The following is a 27,758-nucleotide window of genomic DNA, read 5'->3' as shown; positions in this document are numbered from 1 at the left end:
ATTCCCTTCTCTACAGGTGAGCATTAAATATGTGAAAAAACTGCATCAATATCAGTGACAGGGTCAGGGAGGGAGTTTTCAGTAATAACTTAAAGTATGACACTTTGTACTGTCAACTCACAGCATTACAGTTCTGCTTTCATATCTTCCGAAGTAGCACACTCCTTAACTAATTATTGCTCTTGCACTGATCCCCAAAGTATTAGACATTGCTGACAACATTCCATTGCCTTTTGTAGCAATGAGAACTTGTTTTTGGTGGCAATTTCTAAACACAAATTTGTCTTCGATTTCATGTATTTTTTTTTTTTTATGCCATACAGTTGTGCATAATATTGTGTAAAGTGCTGCTACACGCATGACTGACTAGAATTAACAACGTAATTCAATTCTTTGCACAACCTTATGGCCACACACACTTATGTTTAAGAAAATCATATTGTAAATAAAGAGTAGTGATTAATATGGAAACAATTTAACAAATAAACAATCCCAATCTGACACTTTTATGTTATTACACAAATGATTATTTTGTGCCCATGTGTGTACTGCATATTCACAATTTTAAGCTTATCTAGGTGATAAGACTGCATTACTAATGAGGAGAAGTGCAGTAAAATAATCTCTAAACTGTAAGGTTCTAATAATAAAGAATGTGCTCTTTTAATATTGCAAAACTGTTGGACATTCACATATTTGTTGTTACAGTAGAAAATTTAAGAGATGTTTAGGATCTATAGTGAACATAATACAGAAATATAATGGATATTTTATTCCACTCGCTTTTACTCTCACACTCTCTAAATGTAATGGAGTCATTTGTTCTCAAATTTAAGTACATACCCAGAAACTGAACATGTATATAAATAACAGAGTACTGCATTGCTTTCACAACCAATGTGATGCAAGAAATATATCTTTAATAATGAATTCCACACTAAAAAAATATCTCAGAAAAGCAGCAGCTGGGTAATTGTCTGTAGGCAGCACATCCTGTCCCTGGCACAACAAAACCTCAAATTTCGCATCACACACCCAGTTCAGTGAGTACTTTTATGTTCGCTAGACAGCAGAAACAAAATAGATTACATGCTGAAATAATCTGAAAAATTGAAAATACGGCGAAATCCCATAACTATAATCATAATTTTTCATTACGAACAATGTCTGAATTTATGTTAGATTATCGGAAATGTTCATTAATTATAGCACGGCGAACTGCTCTTCCAGGTAATGTATCATCACGATACATCTGCTGTCCAGGTAGCACTTCTTCGTTGTCTTCAATGTTGGGGCCTCTCTCATCACGTAACTGATTTAAAAGTCGAGAAATTTCAGGATCTTCTGGTGGTTCATCAGTGCTTGTACTCCTCGCAATATTATGCAAGACAGCTGTACCCACAATAATTGACATTGCTTCCTGTGGATTACATCTTATTCCTACAGATAATATGGGAAATCTCTTCCACATGCCGTATTTCCTCTCAACAGTGTTTCTAATTTTAATATGAGACCTGTTATACCGATGCTCTGCTTCATTTTGCGGATTTAGAAGTGGAGTTAACAAGTAGGATTTACATGCATAACCACTATCTCCCAATAAGTGACCTTGTGGTATTTCTCCGTTTTCAAATTGCGCTCTGCGAGCGCAGTTGAGAAATATGGTACTGTCGTGCACAGAGCCTGGCCATCGAGCGACAATATCCCTTACTAACAAATTGTGATCACTAATGGTTTGACAGTTAAAGGAAAAATATGATTTCCTATTGCGGAAAAGTTCAGCATTATGTCCTCCAGGAGACTGAATTCTTATATGGGTACAATCCAAGGTACCAAGAACGCCAGGAAATCGGTCCAAATGACTAAAACCATACATCACAGAGCGCACTTCTTCTCTTGTTGGAAATTTTATAAAGCGAGGAGACAGTGATGCTATGATGTCTGATACATCACTGATGATTCGTTGTGCTGTTGTACGATGTATATTACTGTTGTCCCCAATAAGAATATTGAATGCACCTGTTGCATATGCCCTTAAAGTAATCAAAAGTCTGTTTATCGGAGAAACAGGGTTATTCCGATCAGTAGGAAATTCTAACCTATCATTAATTTGATTTAATAACCACCACACTGTTTTTCCACAATCACTCCAACACGATTTCGGTCACGATTTAAATGGTCAAGGTATAACAAATCTTCCTCAATGCCATCCATAACATCAAAACGCGCCGCCATCTTAATAGCGTATGCTTCCAAAACCGTGGTTATGTCGAGAAAACCGGGAAAGAGCCCCGGTTAAATATATCCGCGGTCGATTCCCTCGTTTAACTTTGATCGATGTTGGTGCACCAGAATACTGCGCTGAACAGGATTATATATCGACTTAACCGCAGTTAACTGTTAATCGAGATTGGTGCACTCGGCCATAAGAAAAAATTATTGTTAATCAATTAGTTTCAACAAATGAGAAAAATATGTACATGATCAGACAAGAATGAACAATGAAAATGCTATAGTTCTTGAGCAAGTAAAGATAGAAAATTTTCTCATACAATTTTCTTACAGACTTTTATGTTACAATAGTGTGTTACAGTCAAATTCAACTGAGCTAATCAGTAGTTCTCACGGAACTGACACCACTCACTACAAAATCCTGATTCCATTCTTTCTAGTAACCTATTTCAGTTTTCCAAAAACTAGTTAGCTAAAAGATATTAGTAATTAAAGACTGGCCACATCCAAAATTACTTTTGTATTTCATGCTTACCAGATTCCAGGATTTGACATTATACTTGTGTTGCCCAAATACTTTTTAACCAGACAACACTCTTCACTATTCAGTGAAGTCCCTAATTAAGAGCTTGCATAAATTATCAAAATTTCTAACATTTGGCAATTTTACATGTGTAAACTTCCACCCTGCAGTTTAATAACAGGGTGTATACATCGACAAGGAAAAAGAATTCCCGGATTTTTCCCGGATCTACCGGTTAAAAATACACTTCTCCCGGGTGAAAATACACTTTTTCCGTTTTAAGTTACAGTATATTTTCCCTTGGAACTGTAAAACTTATCCTTCAAATCGACATGGTTTTATACAGCTGCGTAGAATTTCCCTGCGCTTTAGAAAACGAAACTCAGGGGAAAAAAACACGTTTTGGAAAGATCTTTGCTGTGCAGCAACATGTACGCTGCATGTTTTCGTGTTACCAAAGTATAAATTCGAATTACACCAACAGGAAAAGTTAATGGTTTAAATTAATATTCATAGTGTTGCTATAAGAAAAGCAAAGCTTTCGCATATAATATTTATCTCGAAGATTAATAAGATACAAGAGAAGCTAAGCTTTCACATTAATGTTCATCTGTTTAGCGCATGTTACACTTTGAGAGACATCACACAAATACGCGAGTAAAATTTTTAATACCGACTTAAATCTTTGGGCTCTAAATTCTTCTAAATGGCTCGTCATCAATGAGTTGATTTTTAAAAGGGAGCAAACATTCTGTGATTTAAGAAATTCATCGTACATTCTCGCACATAGTTCATTTTGCGTAAAAGGCAAATTTACTTTGAAAATAACGCTTTTCGAACAACTATTCGCAATATTTTCCCGCGACCTGTAAGAAATAGATTCATTTCAGCAGTTGCCAGAGAGCCCCAGATAAGAAGCGTCACCGCGCTTGTGCAGCTACCCTGACAGTGCACATTCGTATGACCAGATTCCCAATGACGTAGGCCTCGACCTGACAGGAAGCTTTTCAGTGTGGTTTTCGTGACGTAAATTTTCTTGGAGTACCAGTACTGTATTATCTCGTGTTTCGTTCTTTATTATGGCGTAATACCATATGCGCTAGAAGATGAAAACGTGCACTTGAAATGCAGCGAACAGTTGAAACTAACCAATAGTGTGGAATTAAACACATTGTTTCGAATACAATGGCTGCCTCAGCTGGAAAGCTTAATGAAAGCCAAATTCCTTTAGCAAACCGAAAAAAATAACTTTATTGTTCCGCAAGGCGATTAATGTTTAACTGTCAGAAAGGTGGAAATAAAATGAAATTTAAAACTAGTAGCATATTTTGGCCTCCCGTAATTAAAGTGTGCAGTGCAGTGCCGCGCCACTTCAAACAACATTCTTATACCGCACGTCACTGTATTTCGCTCTGTGGAACTCAAAAGTGTATAGTTTTTAATGGCTGTCATCGAACTATTTCAGGACAGTGGAAATTGAACACAAAAAGCACCTCCCAATTAGTACTGGGTAGGATTACTTGTAACCAGGAGAACAAGAACTCTTTAGAAAATCTGGACTCTTTATTGCCTATTAACTAACAACTTGCTCTTCAGTGTGACAAAATTAAAGACAGGATAGTGAAACTATTATTGATCATGTAATAACAAATATTGCTACATGCTATTGTGACACACAGGTAATAAACTCCACATTAGCAGACCATTTTGCAATCATGATAGACATAAATATAAAGACTAGTGATTCAGTGCAGAAGATATGGGAGATGAGAAGACAGATCTACCCACATAACATAAATCTGCTAAAAAAGATGTTAGAGGCAGAAAACTGGGAAACAATATATGCAGCTAAAGATGCAAACACCAAATGGAACCAGTTTTATTCTTTATTAAATTATTATTATGATGTTACATGTCCTGTTAGTAAAAGGCTTGTCAAACAGCAACAAAAAAAGAAAAGCTGGGTGACTGGAGAAGTAATCCATGCCAGAAATAATCTGAGAGTGTATTATGACCTCTCCAAACAAAAAAATTATGAGGCCTACAACACACTGTATAAAATAAAAAAGAAAGAGTACTGTAGTTTTATCAGAGAAACTAAAGCATCATTCATCAGGATGTCTATAGATAAGGGAAAGAACTACTCAAAAGGTTTATGGTCGTTCATTAATGGAGAGAGAGGAAAAGTAACAAATCAGGCAGAGGACATCTGCTCACTGATGAGAGGGAAAAGCAACGCAAACCCTCTAGAAGTAGCCAATACTTTTAACAGATATTATATTACTGTAGCAGACGAATTAATAAGTCAAAATAAAACAAATGGAGTAAGTAAATCATACTATGGTTTTCATACCTACAACAGATGCAGAAGTGTCAAACCTAATAAAACAACTTAAAATTAAACACTCTTCTGGCTTGGATGGTGTTACATCACACCTCATAAAGGAATGCAGAGAATGTATATTAAAACCATTGACACACATGCTGAATGCTGCGATAAAAGAAGGTATATTTCCAGATTCACTGAAAGTAAGTAAAGTGAAGCCAATATTTAAGAAAGGGAAAGGGATGAATTAGGAAATTACAGGCCAATATCATTGATCTCAACATTTGCTAAAATCTATGAAATGATAATAAAGAATAGAATTGTAAGTTTTATAACAAAGTACAGTATACTGCATTCATCACAACATGGTTTCAGAGAAGGGAAGTCAACAAAAACAGCATCAACAGATATAATTGAGCACATTCTTAATTTACTTGACAGACAACAAAAGACTTGTGGGATTTTTATGGACCTATCTAAGGCATTTGATTGTGTGAACCACTCAAAATTAATGATGAAATTATATCAGTATGGAATTAGAGGAAAATGCTATGACATACTTAAATCATACATTACAAATAGGAAACAATGCACAGAAATCAGACATACTAGTGGGGGAAATATAACAAACTACATATCAGAATTACAAACAGTTAAACACGGTATGCCACAAGGATCTGTGCTTGGGCCAATACTATTTATACTCTACGTAAATGACTTCCCTAGCTATATAAATCAGAAACTTATAATGTATGCTGATGACACAACAATCATTTGCACAGCTGACACAAAGGAGGAGCTTGAGAAAGAAGCACTCCTGACTATTGAAAATGCAAATAAATATTTAACACAAAACAACCTGTTTATGAATCAGTCTAAAACAATGAATGTAGTATTTCAGACCAAGCATAGTGAAAATTATAATATAAATGTTAATATAAATGGAAAGACTATTAAAGAAGTAACCAGCACAAATTTTCTAGGAACTATAATAGACAAACATTTGGCATGGGGGGAGCACATAGATGCACTGTGTAAAAAGATAAACAAACAGATCTTCATCATGCATAAAACAGCTAAGACTGTGGATGATAAAGTCCTCAGATCAATGTATTATGGACTTGTCTTCCCACATTTGTCTTATTCAGTTCATATATGGGGAAATGCACAAGCTGGCTACCTAAAAAGAATATTCACAATTCAGAAAAGGGCAGTGAGATGCATTGCAAAAATACCACCAAGACAGACCTGTAGGCAAGCTTTTGTACACTATAATATTATGACAGTATATTCACTGTATATATACCAAAGCATAATGGTGGTAAGGTCAAGTGATAAACACCTCCTAAATAAAGATGTACACAAACACGGTGCAAGAGGAAATGAAAACTACTACACGATAAACAGAAATCTAAAACTGTCTATGACTGCCCCAGAAGAAGCAGGCAAAAGGTTTTTTAATAAAATCCCCAAAATCATTAAAAAAGAAACAGATCTAAAATGTTTTAAAAATCATTTGAAACTATATCTCACAGAGAAATGTATATACAGTTTGAGTGAATACTAAGATGGTGTTTAAATATATCATTACTGAAATGTACCTGTAAAAATTATCATTTCTGTATGTTTTTTTTATTTGTGTGTACGTATAATGTGAAACATGTAAAACCTTTGTATGATTATGGACTATTTCTGTTTAATCATTTGTTTCATTTATATATATATATTGAAATCAAGTTTGATGTTAATAGGCTATTGTATGACACACCCAATACTCTCAGCTGGATTTTCAGCTGGAGTCCATGGGCAAAGAATAAATAAAGAAATGAATAAATAAATAAATAAGAATACCTAAAACCAGTAAAGGCAAGAAACAGGCAAGACAGTACACATTTCTTCAATCCTTAGGTCCTAACGATTTTTCTCTCTAATCTTGCTACAGCTTTACGTGGCGTGCTTTCCTTTCAGCGAAAGAACTATCGCGTGCTTTCCTTTCAGCGAAAGAACTATCACCTTATAAAGTTCGTCAAACGTTGTGCTACATGAAAAATAGAAATGTCGTTGTCTAAAACCGAAAAAGCTGTTAATAAAAATAGTACAGGTACCCCAAGACTGGTGTGGTTTCTCGATCGGATTGCGTCTATTTTGTCACTGTGTGCTGGATAAAACTGAATAGACCTTTCTAATATTGCATTAATTGCAACACACTCCATATACGCGAGACTGTTTTGGCAATGATGATCATTTTAATAATACGACAGAATATAATTCACTTAGCACCGTAATGAAATACCTACTTGGCCTACTACAAGCAAAAGGCTTTACGTTAGGAAATAGTTTCACATTTCATTCATACACTCCAGTTTCTCACGCACGAGACCGAAAAGCAGTAGTAACAATTTTCTGTATAAATTTGGAATCGTCATATTCTTCCATAATTTGTGATTCCCCGTTTCTTCTTTTCTCGTTCTAACAAAGTCTTATCACTAATTCTGTAACTATTTCTACCACTGTCAAAACTCATTCTCCGGTTAACTTTATTAACCCTGCCACAAACACCGATTTTGTTATCCAGCGATTACTCTCCGGTTAGGCGTTATTACGTGTTCGTACAATTCGTTTTCCGCGCTTCTCAGAATGGAACTTGCGGCTGTAAGCCGGGGACTACAACTGGCCCTGTCTAGTGTAGCGATCTGGTCAAATATTTTCTGTGAAATTTTCACTTTCTTGGATACACCGAGAAAATAATACGTAATCTTTCTCACCTGTTATTCCTGGTAGTCGTTTATTTCCATTCTGGTAGTCTGAATCTGTGGATTTCGCTAATAATTATAACAACGCTGAGCATTAGGCAAACCTAATCAACCACATAAACAAGCAGCAGTTGGCATTCACCGGTTCGGCTTTATTCCGCTCAGCTCGCGTAGCCCCGTCTCGTATTGTCTGCAGGAAAGTTTATTTCTAGATGTGACGAGGATTCCCCTGGCAGAGACATCACGTACACTATGCACGCATTCAAAAATCAACTTATAATTCATTCAGAAATCAACTTAAAATGTGTCCAAAAGCCAGCAGGGGTGCATTTCAAAATCATATGAGTAACTGATAGACCGACGTGCGCTGGATGCTAGTTGCTTAGTGAAACAACGTTTTTTCCTCAAGAATATGAGTATGCTCCCTGCCTGTGAAATTGCCGCCCGGTTCAGATACCCCGGTTTGCCTCCACCCTGCAATAGATCCGGGCCTGCTGCGCACGCATAAATCTGGCAGCTTGGGCGCGCCAGTAAAATTTTTCGGGCACCATGTGGCTGGCTGTTGTTACTGCTGCTTACACAGCCTACAGCCACATTTCTGTAGCCAGAAGTGGGAGAAGGCACTACTCGTACGCGACTCAACTGCGCGTGTGCATGAGCCCGCTCGTAACTGATTAAATGAGTCAGATGTAATCAGTTTGACGTCACGCTCATCGGAGGCAGTTTGTTGTTACGAAGCACTGCATAGTTTTCCGAAAGCCTTTGACACATTTTGCTGTTGGCAGATGCTGGTACGAGCACTGTGTTATTTTATATTGCGCATTTCCTTTGCAATTTAAGTTTTATTTTCGTTTTTTCCTCTCGTTTATGTTTTAATGCTGCAGTATTATTCTGCAGTAGCGGGATACAGTAATATTCTTTGTTTAGAGTATCGGTTCTTACCAGTCAAAATTACAAAAATTTAACTGAAAACTAAAACAACGAAAAATTCCCGGAATTCTAAAAAATCCCCGGGTTTTTCCCGGTTTTCTCCTGGATGAAAAAATTCCCGGGTTTTTCCCGGATCTCAATTATTACTTGAGTGTTAAAGTATGTCTTGTTTATTTTCATTACTTACTTTGTCTGAATAATTTTAACATTTGGGTGGTGCTATGAGGGGATATCTGCTGTTCAATGACTGTGCAATCAAAACCAACTTTGTGGTAGTCATCCAGCAGAGTCTGTATGCTAAAGTGCATCATTTTGGAAACAAGTCAAAGATCATACTATTTGAGAATTTGCTACACAACTAAATTTCAGCAGTATGAATGATGTCCAATGACAACCTATTGAGTGCATGAAAAAGTATTGCTAACATTACCTTACCTCTCTCAAGTCATCATTATTTAATTCACTTTCAGTTCTTAATATTGATTTCATTAAAATGTGTTGACAAATTTCCACTGTTTCATTGCTGTCATCACACAGATACGGAATACCAAAAATGCTGCAAACAACAAAACTTATTTCACAAGCAGACATACAAAAGTTATTTATTGATAACAAATCATAGTTTAAAATTTAATGGTTTTCTGCCAATCACATTGTTACAACATTAAGAAGAATTTTGTGAACAAAGTACTTTGATACAAAGAAAAGCTATCATTGCACTACTGGAAATTATACATAAAAAAAATAAGTGTAGATGCAACTGACACCAATTTCCTTCAGCATGTAAATATGAACTGGCAAATGATCATTAAAATTGTCACATTTGTAACACATGAAGCAGTAATAGTATCATAAAATAGTATTGGCATGCAAAACTTGTGCCAATCATGTGTTTCATAAACACAAGTGAACTAAAAGCAAAAGTAAAACACACAAAATGTAAAACATTCACACTTCCACCAGCATATAGAAGCTGTCATGCACTCATTATAGGAGATAAAATTAAGCTCTGAATATAATTTCTTCAGATTAAAATTTTCTATTTGAATGCTCAAGAAGTAAATAAATAATTTTGAAATAAAGGCAAACACAGAGAAAAGATAAACATTATTTCCATACTTGTCCAAAATAAACAATCTGTAGTTGTTTTGGTAGCCCCAAGTTAGTTTTGATATGATGTCTATCATAGCTCAGGTTTCAGGTCTTCTTTGGCTTTCTACTGGCATTTGTTATTGTCATACAATCATATGATACGCATACATAGCTTCATCCTAGGCCAAAAAAGGAAACCGAAGCTCCACGCAAGGTTGTTATGGCAAGACTAAGTATCAAGGGTGGGCATAAACCTATGGTTGAATGCTTTGATCAACAATCTGATTTGATCACAACTGTAATTAAAAGCTTTAGAGAAAAGCTCAGTTTACTAGTACATGTTTTCCCCAATCATACGAACATAATTAGAGGAGACATCTGTTACCCAATGTCTACCTAGCTGATGAATGATGATTGCCACATTGAAAGTATTTTTGTTAACTAATTAATTGCACGCCTACCACAGTAGTACAAGTTAATATGCCTACTAGCTCCGCAGATGATGAAGAGATTGATGAAATGTAGAGATAAAAGAAATTATTCAGATAGTGAACAGAGGCGAAAATTTAATAGTCGTGGACGACTGGAATTCAATAGTAGGAAAAGGAAGAGAAGGAAAAGTAGTAGGTGAATATGGAATGGGGGTAAGGAATGAAAGAGGAAGCTGCTTGGTAGAATTTTGCACAGAGCACAACTTAATAATCATAGCTAACACTTGGTTCAAGAATCATGAAAGAAGGTTGTTTACATGGCTGATGCCTGGAGATACTGTAAGGTTTCAGACAGATCATATAAAGGTAAGACAGAGATTTAGGAACTGGGTTTTAAATTGTAAGACATTTCCAGGGGCAGATGTGGACTCTGACCAGAATCTATTGGTTATGAACTGTAGATTAACACTAAAGAAACTGCAAAAAGGTGGAAATTTAAGGAGAAGGGACCTGGAAAACTGAAAGAACCAGAGGTTGTACGGAGTTTCAGGGAGAGCATTAGGGAATGATTGACAAGAACAGGGTAAAAATACTGTAGAAGAAGAATGGGTAGGTTTGAGATATGAACTAGTGAAGGCAGCAGAGAATCAAGTAAGTAAAAAGACCAGGCTAGTAGAAATCCTTGGGTAACAGAAGAGATATTTAATTTCATTGATGAAAGGAGAAAATATAAAAATTCAGTAAATGAAGCAGGTAAAAACGAATACAAACGTCTCAGAAATGAGATCGACAGGAAGTGCAGAATGGCTAGAGGACAAATGTGAGGATGTAGAGGCATATATCACTAGGAGTAAGATAGATGCTGCCTACAGGAAAATGAAAGAGACCTTTGGAGAAAAGAGAACCATTTTTATGAATATCAAGAGCTCAGACGGAAATACAGTTCTAAGCAAAGAAGGAAAAGCAGAAACGAGGAAGGAGTATATACAAGGTCTATACAAGGGTGATGTACCTGAGGACAATATTATGGAAATAGAAGAGGACGTAGATGAAGATGAAATGGGAGATACAATACTTCATGAAGAGTTTCACAAAGCACTGAAAGACCTAAGTCGAAACAAGGTCCTGGTAGTACGTTCCATTAGAACTACTAATAGCCTTGGGAGAGCCAGCCCTGACAAAACTCTACCACCCGGTGAGCAAGATGTATGAGACAGGCAAAATACCCTCAGACTTCAAGAAGAATATAATATTTCCAATCCCAAAGAAAGCAGGTGTTGACAGATGTGAAAATTACCAAACCATCAGATTAATAAGTCACGGCTGCAAAATACTAACACAAATTCTTTACAGACAAATGGAAAAACTGGTAGAAGCTGAACTCTCAGGGAAGATCAGTTTGGATTCCATAGAAATGCTGGAACATGTGAGGCAATACTGACCCTGAGATTTATCTTAGAGGACAGATTAAGCAAAGGCAAACCTACGTTTCTAGCAATTGTAGACTTAGAGAAATCTATTGACAATGTTCATTGGAATAGTTTATTTCAAATTCTGAAGGTGGCAGGGATAAAATACAGGGTGCAAAAGGCTATTTACAATTTGTACAGAAACCAGATGGCAGTTACAAGAGTTGAGGGGCATGAAAGGGAAGTAGTGGTTGGGAAGAGAGGGAGACAGGGTTGTAGCCTCTCCCCAATGTTATTCAATCTGTATATTGAGCAAGCAGTAAAGGAATCAAAAGAAAAATTTGTAGTAGGAATTAAAATCCATGGAGAAGAAATAAAGACTTTTGAGGTTTGCCGATGACATTGTAATACTGTTAGAGACAGCAAAGGCCTGGAAGAGCAGTTGAATGGAATGAACAGTGTCTTGAACCGAGGATATAAGATGAACATCAACTAAAGCAAAACAAGGATAATAGAATGTAGTCGAATTAAATCAGGTAATGCTTAGGGGAGTAGATTAGGAAACAAGACACTGAAAGTAGTAGATGAGTTTTGCTATTTGGGAAGCAAAATAATAGATGACTGTCAAAGTAGGGAGGATATAAAAAGTAGACTGCCTATGGCAGGGAAAGCGCTTCTTAAGAAGAGAAATTTGTTAACATGGAGTGTAGATTTACCTGTCAGAAAGTCTTTCCTGAAAGTATTTGTATGGAGTGTAGCAATGTACGGAAGGGAAACATAGATGATAAATAGTTTAGATATGAAGAGAATAGAAGCTTTTGAAATGTGGTGCTACAGCAGAATGCTGAAGATTAGATGGATAGATCACATAACTAATGAGGAGGTACTTAACAGAACTGGGAGAAGAGAACTTTGTGGCACAACTTGACTAGAAGAAGGGATCAGTTGATAGGACGTGTTCTGAGGCATCAAGGGATCATCAATTTAGTATTTAAGGGCAGCATAGAGGGTAAAAATCGTAGAGGGTCAGAAGAATGTAGGTTGCAGTAGGTACTGGGAGATGAAGCAGATTGCACAGAATAGAGTAACATGGAGAGCTGCATCAAACCAGTCTCTGGAGTGAAGACAACAACAACAACAACAATTAATTTAGAATTGCAAACTGTTTGGAAGTTTGTTATTGTTCGTGCATGTACACTGGTATGTGTCTCAAGGTGGCACAGTGATGGCAGTTACGCTATGTGTTGCAGTACTGCTCTCGTGATGGTTATTCCCTGCCAAAATGTCCCTGCTCAGAGAACCCTGGCATGCCGTCAAATAAAGGTTATACCTTAACAATGGTGTTGAAAGCTTGGGAGACACATGGTTATTCATTAGCTATTAGATCTATCGTTACTATCATTAATGTCATGCAGAATACATATAATACTGTAGCGTATGTATGAACATGAATATTTTATGAACTGCTGCCATACAGTAACTGAAGGAGCAATGTAATTGTATTTCAGAAGAAATGATTTCTATTATTTAGTAGAAAGTTGAAGTCAGGTAAAAACTTCCAGCTCCCAGTATAGGAACAACTGCAGTAGTGAAGAAGTGCACATTAAGAAGCAAATGCATGGTTACTGTGAAAGCTTAATCCAAAAGCAACAGCTCTTAATTTTACAGTAACCGCACTAGTAATCTGTACATACATACATATACACAAATGGGTTAACACTTCTTTCTGGCTACCTAGTGCAGGACCGAGAACAAATTTTGTGCTGAGACTCAATGGAATTAGAACAAGAATAATGTATTAAGAGAAAGCCAAGAAGAAATTAGCAGTTTTGAAGAAATATTACATCGACAAATAGTGCAGCTGTCAGAATGAGATTTTCACTCTGCAGTGGAGTGTGCACTGATATGAAACTTCCTGGCAGATTAAAACTGTGTGCCGGGCCGAGACTCGAGCTCGGGACTTTGGAAGGTAGGAGACGAGGTACTGGCAGAAGTAAGGCTGTGAGAACGGGGCGTGAGTCGTGCTTGGGTAGCTCAGTTGGTAGAGCACTTGCCCGCGAAAAGCAAAGTCCCGAGTTCGAGTCTCGGCCCGGCACACAGTTTTAATCTGCCAGGAAGTTTCAGTGCAGCTGTCCTTAGCAATGTGACCAACAGCAGAATCACAAACAACAAAACTGATAAGTTGTTACATCGAAGAAACATTCACAAACTTTAGAAGAATTAACTTGTTGATGAAACATCATTAAATCAATCAACAACAATTACATTAACAGAAGAACATGTTAAAGTCTATGAATCAGAAGACTGGCTGACTGAACTACAAGATGATTATGATTATTTCATCAGTTCCGCAACTGTGCCACAGTGTTCAGGGACACCATCATCAGCACCTATCCACCAACAGCAAACCAGTTTATCCAGCTTTCCATCGGCACCTCAACACAGTGAGCTAAGCAAGAAATTTTGTGAGCTGTGTTAAGACCAAATTGATTTTCCTTTTTTGTGGTTTGTGTTGTGGGGCAAATAAACTGATTTAAATGCAAAAAATATTTTTTCAACAAAGAGGTATACACACGGTGATGCTTGTGTTGGCCCAGAGTGTTGCACAACTATTTAAAACATTTTCTGAACAATTAAATGCTAAAATTTAGGCTATTAATACAAGAATAAAAGCTCAGTGTGATGAGATACAAGCTGTATTTGATAATAAATTAAATAGCACAAATGCTCAGGCGAAAAATTAGAAATAGACAATAAGATATCCAAACTACAATCAGTTATGAGTTTAACAGATAAGTTACATATTCCGATGATTAAAGTGTAACTTAATTGGAAATGAAGATATTAACAGTGCAGGGACATAACTAAAAATTTAAGACAGATTACAGATTTCACTCAAAAAGAATTTATGGCAGTGCGTAAACACATCTCAGAGCACTACTGTCCAACTGAATGCATTAGAGCAGAACAGAGAGCAAGGTGTAACTGCAATACCACATTCTACTTTTGTGGAGCATCCCAGTGATTCAACTGAGTGAAAAATTCAAGAAGGTGGGAACACCCCATTCATCAGTAGAGGCAGAAAGAACAGAATCAGAATTACAGATATTGTGGGACGAACTAGCCAAAATGTGAGATCAGGTTAATAAAAAGAAACATAAGGAGAATTGTGCGTTCCCCGTAGAGATAACAGGAGTTACACCTAGACAGCGGAACCAGCTTCTCTAAGTTTCCTAAATTTAAGCCATAATGGGATGATCATGCTACTATCTTTTAGCAGTAAAATGTAAACAGGCCTCAGACCTGTTCCATCTGGCCAACTGCTATTTATAAGGCCGCCCAAGGAGCAATCTATGATCGTGGGACATGTGATCAACATGTCTCCAATCCCTCCAGCAATTATTGCCATTAGGTGAATCTTGAAGATGCCACATCTTTTTTTATTCAAGAAGTTCCACCTTTGGCCTCACAAGAGCTGAGTGGACCCTGTAGCAGACCTCCCTACCTATGTCAGAAAAAAATATGAGGAGGTACCAGGAATAAGACCAAGGTCTTTTAGCACTGAAGGCAGTGACATTAGACGTTCGGCTATGGAGGCGATCACTTTTTAAGAGTATTTTCTAAATCATTACCTGGGTGCTGAGATAACTCAAAGAAACTGATTCCTCCTTGATCATTTGGAAGGAGATGCTTCTGAATGGGGAACTACTCATTCAGAGGATTTCTTTTTCAAGGGAAGTTTAAGATGAACTACAGCTTGCTAAGTGCTGAAGAAAAGTTAATTCTTGATTTACTAGATCCAAGATACTACCATAATAGTTGGGGTAGTTATAAGAAATATACTGAGTGGCATCCGGCATGAACCAAATACTTAGATGATCCAACAGAGGACATTCATTTGATTAAAATGTTGGTTTCATAGGCTAGCTGACTGTGTGGAAAGATATATGGTATTGTGGGTTGGCAACTGTTAACTATTATCAAAAGTCTTGATACATTAAGCAAAAAATGGGGAGACTGCATCCAACGATACAACTGAAAAATCAAATAGTTATGAGGAGGACCACTACCCACCATGATTTCAGAGCACAAGTGAAAGTAAATATTGTAACATAAGAAAAAAGAACAACAACAGATAAGTAATCAAAAGTGTAAAAGAACTAAGACATTAATTATAATAGCACAAACAATGTGTGCACAAACATATCAACTGACTGGTTATTTTTGTACCATTCATTGGAAAACAATATACATTCTGGGACAGGGGCCAGGCTTCAGGAAGTAGCAACAATCCCCGATAGAAAAGGCGGTAATGTTCATGTGATTATTATCTCCGCATGAAGGGTTACTTGAAGAAGAGGAACTAAAATCTGAGAAGAAGAAGAAGAAGAAGAAAAAATGTATTGAGTGACATTTTTGTGAAGAATTTCAATGTCCACTTAGATTCTTGGAGTGTAATATCATTAATCTCATAGGAAATGCTCTCAGTAATCAGACAACAGTGTCCTTGTCCCATACTACTGGTAATGGGGATATTTGTTGTAGGGATTAGTAGTAGTGGCTTTATTCATCCGTAGATGTTTTTTTAACAAGGATATAGGACATGTCAAAATATTTAGAAGTTTAGATCAATTTAAAATAAGCTAGTTCATATACACATATATTTACAGACTCATAGTTAGAGACCATCATTAGATCTACTCCTGGTATGCAATACTTTTTTTTTACAAAACTTATTAAATAATCCTATGCCACACTGTTCACTCATATCTCACTGTCACTCACTGCACACATTATACACCCTCTGTTTCATAACACCTCACTCACTACACACACACACACACACACACACACACACACACACACTGGTGATCTCTGGGCTATTTTCTGTACTGCAACTTCCCATTTGCTATCCTGAAAAACTGAGTCAGCATCCCTCCATAATAGGTGAGAAGCTGAGTTCAGAAAGAGGAAGAGGTGTTAGTATTGTGCTATGCATAGCTTGGGGGTAAGTATTTCTAGAAAGGAAAGGAGGAAAAAAAAAAAAAAAAAAAAGTGAAGGTGTTATGTGGAAAGTTGGATGTTTTATAATCATTATTATTATTATTCATTTGTATAACATTTTGTTATCAAACCCCTACTCTGTTTTATCTAAATAATCCTTCAATGTATAAAATGTATTGCATAACAGGTACTTTTTCGCTGCCTTTTTAAATAATTGTATTTGTGTATTTTTGCAATTTCTTTAATCTCTTTTGATAATTTATTGTACAGTTTTATTCCTTGGTAGAAAATGCTGTTTCTAGTTTTATGTTTATTTTTTCTTGGTAAATGTAAGTTGAGTATCTCTTGTTGCATGGTCATGGACAGACGCAGTAATTACCAATGTTGTTTTTGATGTGTACAACTCACTGGTAAATGTATTCACATGGAGCAGTTAAAATCCCCAGTATTTTGAACAGATCTTTACAGTGAGCTCAACTAGTATTTTTGGTTATTTTTCTTATGGCTCTTTTCCGGAGTTCGAAAACTGTGTTCATATTTTGTGCGTTTGTTCCCCAAAAAAGAATGCCATGGCTAAGAATTGAGTGTACATATGAATAACATGTAAATAAAAGACACTGCATGTTACACACTGATGATAGGATTCTAAGGGCACAACATGCTGATGACATCCTGTTTGCAAGTACCTTCGTGTGTTCACACCACTTCAACTGAGAATCAGTCCTAGAAATTTTTCATTTGTTACACAGTCTATAGAGGTCCCACCTACATTTAATTTAACATTGTCATTTTTCCTCTTCAAACTGAAATTCATGGCATTAGTTTTCTTTATGTTCAATGTTACTTTATTGCTTATTGATCAATCATAAACTTCCTGAGAGTTTCATTTGCTGTCTCGGCAATGAGTTCTCTTTTTTTCTCAGTGACAATAATATTGCTGTCATCAGCAAAGAGAATTTTTTCACTATGCATACCACTCCTGGGAAAGTCATTGATGTATATCAGGAACAGTATTGGACCTAATATGGTACCTTGCGGAATCCCTGTATTAATGTATTTTGATTCTGATAGGTGTTTTACTACAGGGTGTATACGCGCAGAAGAAAAAAAAAATTCACGGATTTTTCCTGGATTTCCCAGTTAAAATTACACCTTCTCCTAGGTGAAAATACCCTTTTCTCCTGTCAAATGACAGTATACTTTTCCTCGGAACTGTAAACCTTATCAATCCTTTGAATGGTTATAGCTAAAAAAAAAAACACGTTTTGGAAAGAACTTTGATGTGCAGAAACATGTACGCTGCACATTACGAAAGTGTAAATTTAAATTCCACCAAACGCCGCATGTTACTTTCCGAAGCATTGAAATCAAGATTGCAATGCGCTTTTGTAGCCAGTCCTAGCTCATCACGTGATCTCGCCAGCCGATGGCAGCAGATCTTCTAGCATAGGATACGTGATGTAGTCAGCCAATAGCAATATCAGTGTTAAGTAGCGCGTACACACAAATAGGAGAAGTTAATGGTTTAAATTAACATACACAGCGTTACTACAAGAAAAGCAAAGCTTTCACATACAATATTGGTCTCTGAGATTAGTAAGCTGCAAGAGAAGCTAAGCTTTCACATATCATGTTGATTTTTTTTGCGCGTGTTACACTTTAAGGTACAACACACAAATGCGTCAGTAAAATTTTTAATAAAGACATAAATGTATGATCTTCTGAGCTCGAAATTTTTCTAAATGTATGTCCTCAAAGACTTGATTTTTAAATGAGAGTCAAACGCTCTGTGATTTAAGAAATTCATCGTACATTCTCGCACATAATTCATCTTGCATAAAAGGAAATTTACTTTGAAAGTAACGCTTTTCAAACAACCATTCGAAATATTTTCCCGTGACCTGTTAGAAATAGGTTCATTTAGTAGTTGCCAGAGAGTACCAGAAACTGGCGTCACCGCGCTTGCGCATCTACGATGATGCACGAAGCCCATATGTTCGTAAGTGTAAAACATTATAAGATCTTACACTGTGTCATAAAAGAAACAAGACATCAGAGGATACTCCAAGAACATTGGAATTTCGTGAACCATACTACAATGCGTAATTCGGCTTAAAGTGCACATTCGTATGTCCAGATTCGGACGTAAAATTTCTTGAGTACCCGTACTGTATTATCTCATGTTTGGTTCTTTATTATGGCATAATGCCATACGTCCTAGAAGATGAAAACATGGTGGTGGTGGTTGTTGGGATGTTTAAGGGGGGACTAAACAGCTAAGGTCATCAGTCCCCCATTCCAAAAACCAGCGAGACAAAAATTTGCGGAGCAGGTAAAACCCCAAGGGGAAGGAGAGTCCCCCCAGGCGCTGAAAGAACACAAATGCGGCAACAAACACTACAGACAAGAAGGGTACAGATGAACACCAGACAGAAAGAAACAGAAGAAAAGAAGATGGCCGGAGACTGGTTGACTGACCACGAGAACAAAAAATGGGAAAGAGTCAACCATCCGACTACACATCAAAATCTGCAACCAATTATGAGAGACTCGAGGACAAGAGACACAGAAAGGGAAAGGTGCAGGACCTCCCTAAATGGAACCATAAAAAGGACTACCACGGATAAAATTTAAAATGTCGTCAGCCATGGAGGCATTGTCGCATAAAACCAAAGGCAAAGTGCCCGGGAGATTAAAAGACTGCTGGAGGGTGCGCAGTCGGGGACGCTCCAACAAAATGTGGGCGACCGTCAGCCGGGACCCACACCAACACGGGGGGGGGGATCCTCCTGATGCAAAAGATGGCCGTGCGTCAGGTAGGTATGGTTGATGCGGAGCCGACACAGGACGACAGAGTCCCTGCGAGAAGCCCGCAGGGAGGACCGCCACACATCGGTCGTCTCCTTAACAGCCTGCAGTTTATTCGGGGATGTCAGGCCACGCCACTCATCAGCCCACATCCCAAGCACCTTACGGCGCAACACCAACTGCTGATCACGAGCCTGGAGGCCGATCTCCAAAGCTGGGGCGTCGATCGCCCCTTTGGCCAGCCTGTCGACACGTTCATTCCCCAGGATGCCAACGTGACCTGGCGTCCAAACAAAGACCACCGAACGACCAGAGCGGGTAATGGCAGAAACAGACTCCTGAACAGATGATACCAGAGGAGAAGAGGTATAGCAGCGGTCGATAGCCTGGAGGCTGCTCAGGGAGTCACTGCAGATGACGGACATACCTGAGCAGGAACGCATATGCTCAAGAGCGCGCAATATGGCCACCAGCTCTGCAGTAAAAATATTGCCGCCAGCCGGCAAGGAGCGCTGTTCAACATGGGCAGCGTGAGCAAAAGCATAGGCAGTGCGACCATCAACCAGGGAACCATCAGTGTAGACAGTCTCACAGCCCAAAAATGAGGCGAAGAGCACAAGAAAACAGCGACGGAGGTCCACAGGCGGAACCGAGTCCTTGGGTCCCTGTGCCAAGTCCAGACGGACGGACGGCTGGGGCAAACACCAGGGAGGCATAGGTGCACGGACCCAGAAGGGAGGCAGAAGAGGGAATGACCCCAGTTCCGACAGCAGGGACTGGATGCGGACAGCTATGGAAAGCCCAGACCGAGGTCGCCGATCGGGCAGATGGAGGACCATGGCAGGATAAAGTAGGCGATGATTGGAATGGCCCGGCGAGCAATGCACGTGGACAGCATAGTAGGCGAGCAGTCGATGGCGGCGAATCCGCAGCGGGGGAACCCCGGCCTCCACCAGTAGACTATCCACAGGGCTCGTACGAAAAGCGCCAGTTGCAAGCCGAACCCCACAATGGTGTATGGGGTCTAACAACGTCAACACTGAGGGTGATGCAGACCCATAGGCCAGGCTCCCATAATCAAGCCTGGACTGCACAAGGGCTCTGTACAATCGCAACAGCATGCAGCGATCTGCACCCCAAGACGTGTGGCTCAGGCAGCGGAGGGCATTGAGTTGCCGCCAGCACTTTTGCTTCAGCTGAGTAATATGAGGAACCCACGTGAGCCGGGCATCAAAGACGAGTCCTAAGAAGCGGCAAGTGTCCACCACTTCAAGCAGGTGGCCGTCGAGGTAAAGTTCAGGATGAGGGTGGACTGTTCGACGCCTGCAGAAGTGCATAACTCGAGTCTTGGCTGCAGAGAACTGAAAACCATGAGTCAGAGCCCATGATGCTGCCTTGCGAACGGCTACTTGCAGCCTGCGTTCGGCGACTCCCGTAGTCGTGGAGCTAAAGGAGATGCAGAAGTCGTCGGCATACAAAGAAGGAGACACCGACGACCCCACGGCAGCAGCCAGACCATTAATGGCCAGTAGAAATAAGGAGACGCTCAACACCGAGCCCTGCGGGACCCCATTTTCCTGTGTATAAGATGAACTAGATGACTTGCACCCGGAAAGAGCGGCGCAATAGAAAGGTTTGAAGAAAAGCCGGGAGCCAACCACGAAGACCCCACTCATGCAATGTGCAAGGATGTGATGCCTCCATGTGGTGTCATACGCCTTCCGCAGATCAAAAAATACAGCAACGAGATGCTGACGTCGGGCAAAGGCCGTACGGATAGCAGATTCCAGCCGCACCAAATTGTCCGCAGCAGACCGGCCCCGACGGAAGCCACCCTGGGATGGAGCGAGGAGACCGCGCGACTCAAGGACCCAACACAAACGCCGCCCCACCATACGTTCGAGCAATTTGCACAAAACGTTAGTGAGGGTAATGGGACGATAGCTTTCCACTGCCAGTGGGTCCGCACCGGGCTTCAAGATGGGGACAATAACACCCTCTCGCCATTGCGACGGGAACACGCACTCGCTCCAAGTGCGGTTAAAGATGATGAGGATGTGTCTCTGGCAGTCCCTGGAGAGATGCTTCAGCATCTGTGCGTGGATGCAGTCTGGTCCTGGTGCTGTATCAGGGCAATCGGCGAGGACTGCGAGGAATTCCCTCTCGCTGAAAGGAGCATTGTATTTTTCAGAACGACGCGTGTGGAATGATAACGGTGTCTGCTCGGCTCGCTCCTTTATAGAGAGCGAAAGGCGGGGGGATAAGTTGCAGTCGCAGAGCTCTTAGCAAAGTGCGCAGCAAGGTGTTCAGCAACGGTGGCAGCGTCCGTGCAGACAGCGCCGTCCAAGTAGATCCCAGGGACACCCATACGGGTCTGGTATCCATAAATCCGCCGGATCCGGGACCACACGAGCGAGGGGCAGACACGGGAGCCCAGGGATGAGACATACCTCTCTCAGCACTCCTTCTTACGCCTTGCAATAAGACGACAGGCCAAGGCACGGAGCCTCTTAAAGGCGATGAGGGTCTCCAGAGACGGGTGCCGCCTATGACACTGGAGAGCCCGCCTACAGTCGCGAATAGCCTCAGCAATCTCCGGCGACCACCAGGGTACAGCCTTCCTCCGAGGGAGTCCAGAAGAGCGGGGGATGGCAGCCTCGGCCGCCGAAATGATGCACGTGGTTAAGACACGGACGACCTCGTCAATGTCACCCTGTGGGGGAGACTCAATGGTGGCAGCGGAAGTAAAAGCCAGCCAGTCAGCCCTGTTGAGAGCCCAGCGGGGCAGGTGCCCAGAAGAATGACACTGGGGCAGTGACAAATAGATGGGAAAATGGTCACTACCACACAGGTCAGGATGCACTCTCCAGTGGAGGGATGCGACAAGTCCGGGGCTGCAAAGAGAGAGATCGATGGCCGAGAACGAGCCATGGGCCACACTGAAATGCGTGGGAGCACCGGTGTTCAAGAGGCTAAGGTCGAGCTGAGCCAACACATGCTCCACAGCACGACCGCGGTCATCGGAGACAGTCCCACCCTATAGAGGGTTGCAGGCATGAAATCGCCCAGAAGCAGCAATGGTGGCGGGAGTTGAGCCAGCAGCGCAGCCAAGACATGTCGGGGGAGCTCCCCATCCAGAGGAATGTAAACAGAGCAAACAGTAATAGCCGGCGAGAGCTCAACCCTGGCAGCGACTGCCTCTAAAGGCGTCAGGAGGGGTACTGGCGAGCTACAGACAGAGTGGTGAACAAAGAGGCAAACCCCACCTGACGCTCGTTGACAGGCAGTGTGGTTCTTATAGTATCCCCGATAACCGCGAAGGGCGGGGGTCCGCATTGCTGGAAACCAAGTTTCCTGCAGAGCAATGCAGAGAACAGGGGAAACACTCAGAACCATCCGGAGCTCAGGCAGGTGGCGGAAATAACTGCCGCAGTTCCACTGGAGAATGGAAGCGGGAAGGGACTGGGAGGGCGTGAAGGCAACTAAGAGGCAGACAGCGCCTCAGAGCCAACCGCCACCAATGGGGGAGTGTCAGCTGTGGCCATAGGAAAGGCCCACGAGGGTTCCGTGAGGGCGAGATCCGCGGCAGAGGCGAGGATCTCCACCTCATCCCCAGAGCCAGAAATATTTATAGCAGGCGGTACTGAAACCGCCGGAACGTCCTTCTTCTTGGACATGTTTCGCTCCTTCTTCTCGCGTCTGTCCTTAGGGTCAGAAGGCTGGGAGAGCTTCTCGGAAGGAGCGTCGGAAGCTAATGACGACGTAGAAGCCCTACGACCAGCAGGTGGCGGAACCTTCAGCCACTGGCTGACATCCGACTGGGTAGGAGAAGAAACAGAGGAAGGAAGAGCCCCGAGGGACCCCTTCTGCGAGAGAGGAACCGGCAGAGGCAACGCCGGTGGTGAAGGAGGGGGAGGGATCAAGCCCCCCGGTTTTTGAGCAGATGTCACTCCCGAAGTAAGCGTGGGGGGAACGACAGAAGAGGGTTTGCCCCCAACTGCTAAGGAGGCAACAGAGGAAGGCTTGCCCCCAGACACGAGGGGGGCAGACAGAGATGCACGGCCCCGAGGGCGCACTGAAGGCGGCACAGATGATGCGACAACCGCCGCTCGCGAGGGCGACGATAACGTCGCTGCAGCATAAAATGTTCGAAGGAAAGCAGGATACAACCTTTCATATTTCAGTTTTGCCTCTCAATAAGTAAGCCAGTCCAGGGTCTTAAATTCCATTATCTTCTGCTCCTTATGAAGAACGGGGCAATCCGGCAAGCATGGAGAGTGGTGCTCCCCTCAGTTGACACATACAGGCGGAGGCGCACATGGAGAATTGGGATGAGAGGGGCGTCCGCAATCTCGACATGTGGCGCCGGATGGGCAACGGGAGGACATATGCCCAAACTTCCAGCACTGGAAGCACCGCATCAGGGGAGGGACGTATGGCTTGACGTCACAACGGTAAACCATTACCTTGACCTTCTCGGGCAAGACATCACCCTCGAAGGCCAAGATAAAGGACCGGTGGCCACCCTGTTAGTCTTGGGCCCTCTATGTACACGACGGACAAAATGTACACCACGTCGTTCCAAGTTGGCTCTCAGCTCGTCGTCGGATTGTAACAATAGGTCACGATGGTAAATAATCCCCTGGACCATATTTAAGCTACTGTGGGGAGTGACGGTAACAGGGACGTCACCCAGCTTATCACACAAGAGCAACGCTCGTGACTGGGCTGGGGAGGACGTCTTGAGGAGGATGGACCCATTCCTCATTTTAGACAACCCCGCCACTTCCCCAAACTTATCCTCCAGGTGTTCCACAAAAAACAGAGGCTTCGTCGTAAGAAAGGAGTCACCATCAGTCCTGCTGCAGACAAGGTATTGTGGGACGTAAGGCTCCCGCTTGGCACTAGATCGGCGTCCCTCCCATGGCGCAGCCAATGAGGGGGATGACTGAGGGTCATATTGCGCAGCATCAAAGTCAACCCTGCCTCGCTTAGAGACGCTGGTGGCCATGCGACCACCAGCTTGGTGTGATTTATTGCGCCACATCCGCCCAGATGCCACCTACTCTGAACGAGGGCTCTCCCCAAGGGCGCCACCCAGCCAAAGCAACGGGTACCTGGCCGATATCCCGTTGCCCGTAGTCCCTGTGCCCCAGACAAGATAGGCACATACTCCTTGGCATGCTTGGGGAGGAAACAGCTCTGGCATCTGTAGTGCGATCCCTGCGAGGTCAGGGGGCTACCACCAAGAGGGTACATGATGACCCCACCACAACGGACTGGCTACCGTGCTGGATTTTAGGTGTTGAAAGGGTCCACAGTTGTCGGGGGCGCTAAGAAGGGGATTGCGCACAAGACGAGAAGGAGGCAACCCAGAAGACATTGGGTGTAAATCCCGCCACACGACAATAGGTAGCATGCAAGATGGTGATGCATGATGGACCAATAGAAAAACACCACGTAAGGCGTCCTTCCCCAAATGGCATGCACTAACAACGGAAATTTGGAAAAAGGGAGGTCAAACCCAAGAGGGGACCATCACATTAAGGCCGAAACGTTTGAGACTCCTTTTAGTCGCCTCTTACGACAGGCAGGAATACCGCGGGCCTATTCTTACCCCCGAACCCGCAGGGGGTGATGAAAACATGCACTTTTGAAATGCAGCGAACAGTTGAAACTAGCCCATAGTATGGATTTAAACACTTCATTTCAAATAAATTGACTGGCCCAGCGGGAAAGATTAATAAAAGCCAAATTGCTTTAGCAAACCGACAAAAATAACTTCATTGTTCTGCAAGGTGATTAATGCCTGACTGTCAGAAAGGTGGAGATAAAACCTGAAACTAATAACATATTTTAGCCTTCCATAATTATGAGAACATATTTTAATTCATTTGATAGCTCACGGCCATAGATATCTGTTTTGTTTTCGTTTAATGTGAGAGCAATAAATGAAGAGGAAACAGCAAAATCACTAAATGTAAACACGGGTCACGTGGAGACTCCCCACTAGAACTCAGACTGCTCTGTGAATCAGCCCCGGATCTCCGATATTTCCGAACCGGTGGAATATTAGATAGTAGCGTCCAGCCACACGTCTGTAGCGAGAAGCGGGGAAAGGTACTTCTCATACATGACTCAACTGCACACGCACAAGGGCCGGCCCGCAACAGCTCAAACAAATCTAAAGTAAACAGTTGTGACGTCATGCTCATCGGAGACAATTTGTTGTTAGGAAGCATTGCATAGTCTTCCCAAAGCCTTTGACACACCTTGCAGTTGGCAAACGCTTGTATGAGCACTGTGTTTTATTGTTGTATATGGCGTATTTCTTTTGCGACATAAGGTTTTTTTTTCCGTTCATGTTTTGTTGCTGCAGTATTATACTGCAGAAGCAGGATCCAGTAATATCCTTTGTTAGAGTATTGGTTCTTACCCGTCAAAATCACAAAAATTTAACTGAAAACTAAAACAATGAAAAATTCCCGGAATTCCAAAAAATTCCCGGGTTTTTCCCGGATCTCCCGGGTCGTATACACCCTGTACTAAATGTTTAGATCTATTTGAAGTATGTGTTATCTCTACTCTTTGTACCCTATCTCCTACGTATGATCGAAACCGGTCATTAGCTACTCCTCTTACTCCTAATTTATTTAATAGAATCTTGTGGCCGACCATATCAAATGCCTTAGAAAGAACCAAAAATATGCCTGTGGCAAACTCATCTTTATCAAGAGCATCAAGTACAACTTTTGTGAATTTTACTATGACTGACTCCATATTTTTGCCACTTCAGAAACCAAACTGTGATTCACTTAAAATATTGTATTTACTCAGGTAATTCATTAATCTATCTTTCATAATTGTTTCTATTATTTTTAAGGATGCTGACAGAAAGGAAATGGGCTGGTAATTTTCTATGTCTTCTTCATTACATTTCTTAAGCAAAGGTACAACTCTTGCCTGTTTTAACTGCTCTGGAAATGTCCCCGATGTGAAAGATTCATTTATTATATTTGTTAAGGGGCCTTGTATAATCCCTATGCATTGTTTCAGTACACACACTGGTAGTTCATCTAAGTCTAACTGGCTTTGTATTTTTTAGTTTTTGAACACTTTTATTGACTTCATTCTCTGTGGTTGGAAGTAACACCATTGTATTTAGTGCAACATTATTTACAGGTGTTATATTTGTTCTGGGGAATGTTTGCTGTCATTTCTCTGCAATACTTGAAAAATGCTTGTTTGCATAGTTTGCTAAGTGTTGTGGATCATTTATTACCTTATCCCCCTCCCTTAGTAGTATGTTATTCTGCGTTTGTTTGCCTCTCCCCGTTTCCTTTTCTATAACATCCCAGACAGCTTTGCTTTTATTCTCTGCATTATATATTATTTTATCATTAAACGACTTTTTTGCAGCAATCAGCACCTTCCTATAGATCTTTTTGTATCTACGATACAAATTTAAGAATTCCGGATCACTGCAAATGTTTTTCATGGAACTGAGGTGTTTAAGTGTTTGGGAGGTCTCCTTAATATCTGCTGTTATCCATCTGTTTTTGTGGGATGTTTATACAGACATACATACTTATGAAAATGCCTTTTCAAAGTTCAATTTAAACAATGTGGAGAATTTAGAGAATTTCAAATTCACATTGGTTTCCTTATACACTTTATCCTGGCTTTGTTTTTCCAGCTCTTTTGAAAAATCTTTTATTTTGATTTCTGATAGCTGTCGTTTGTAGGCTTGTAGTTTAGGGAATGATTCGATGCCTGATTTTACTGTTGTGTTTGACAGAGATGGTCCGATAGCCCAAGATCTTTAACAGCTACATCACTTTTTTTCTGTCCATATTTGTGGCCACATGGTCAATTACTGATGCAGTTGTTGTAGTAACCCTAGTTGCACTATTGACCAGTAGGAACATGCCAAAACTTTGAAGGATGTTGAGGTGCTGCTGGATTCATTTATGATATTAGTGTTGATGTTAATGTCCCCACACAGAATTATGTTGACCTTTGTATTTGAGATTTTATCTAGAATTTCTGTTAATTTATTGAAAAACGTGTCCACACTACCACTGGAAGATCTATACACACACAAAATGATTAATTTCTTGGTGAGATCTGTTAGTTATATTTGTTTGTATTTAATTAAGTGCCAGACAAAAGTTGGCAGCACTTCTGCTCTAGTGTCTTTGGAGACACAAGAACTAGAAACTAGATCTTTCACACTTTCACAGTGTGTAT

At 40.9% G+C, this 27,758-nt stretch overlaps 1 protein-coding gene across 4 annotated transcripts in view; it reads right to left on the bottom strand.

The window, feature by feature from the left end:
* LOC124619414 (minichromosome maintenance domain-containing protein 2-like) overlaps positions 1-27,758 on the bottom strand; it is a 284,363-nt gene that overhangs the window by 68,673 nt on the left and 187,932 nt on the right. For all 4 annotated transcript variants that reach the window (XR_006980076.1, XR_006980077.1, XR_006980078.1 and 1 more), the window contains exon 9: positions 9,200-9,320. Coding sequence is in view for 1 of the 4 variants with exons in the window: in XM_047145777.1 (XP_047001733.1) it covers positions 9,200-9,320 (121 nt within the window). In the remaining 3 variants the exon portion in view is untranslated. The remainder of the gene's footprint in view (positions 1-9,199; positions 9,321-27,758) is intronic.

This window comes from Schistocerca americana, chromosome 6 (assembly GCF_021461395.2).
Source record: "Schistocerca americana isolate TAMUIC-IGC-003095 chromosome 6, iqSchAmer2.1, whole genome shotgun sequence".
Taxonomy (NCBI): domain Eukaryota; kingdom Metazoa; phylum Arthropoda; class Insecta; order Orthoptera; family Acrididae; genus Schistocerca; species Schistocerca americana.
The sequence above is the reverse complement of the archived record's forward strand: the minus strand, read 5'-3'. Positions and strand labels throughout refer to the sequence as shown.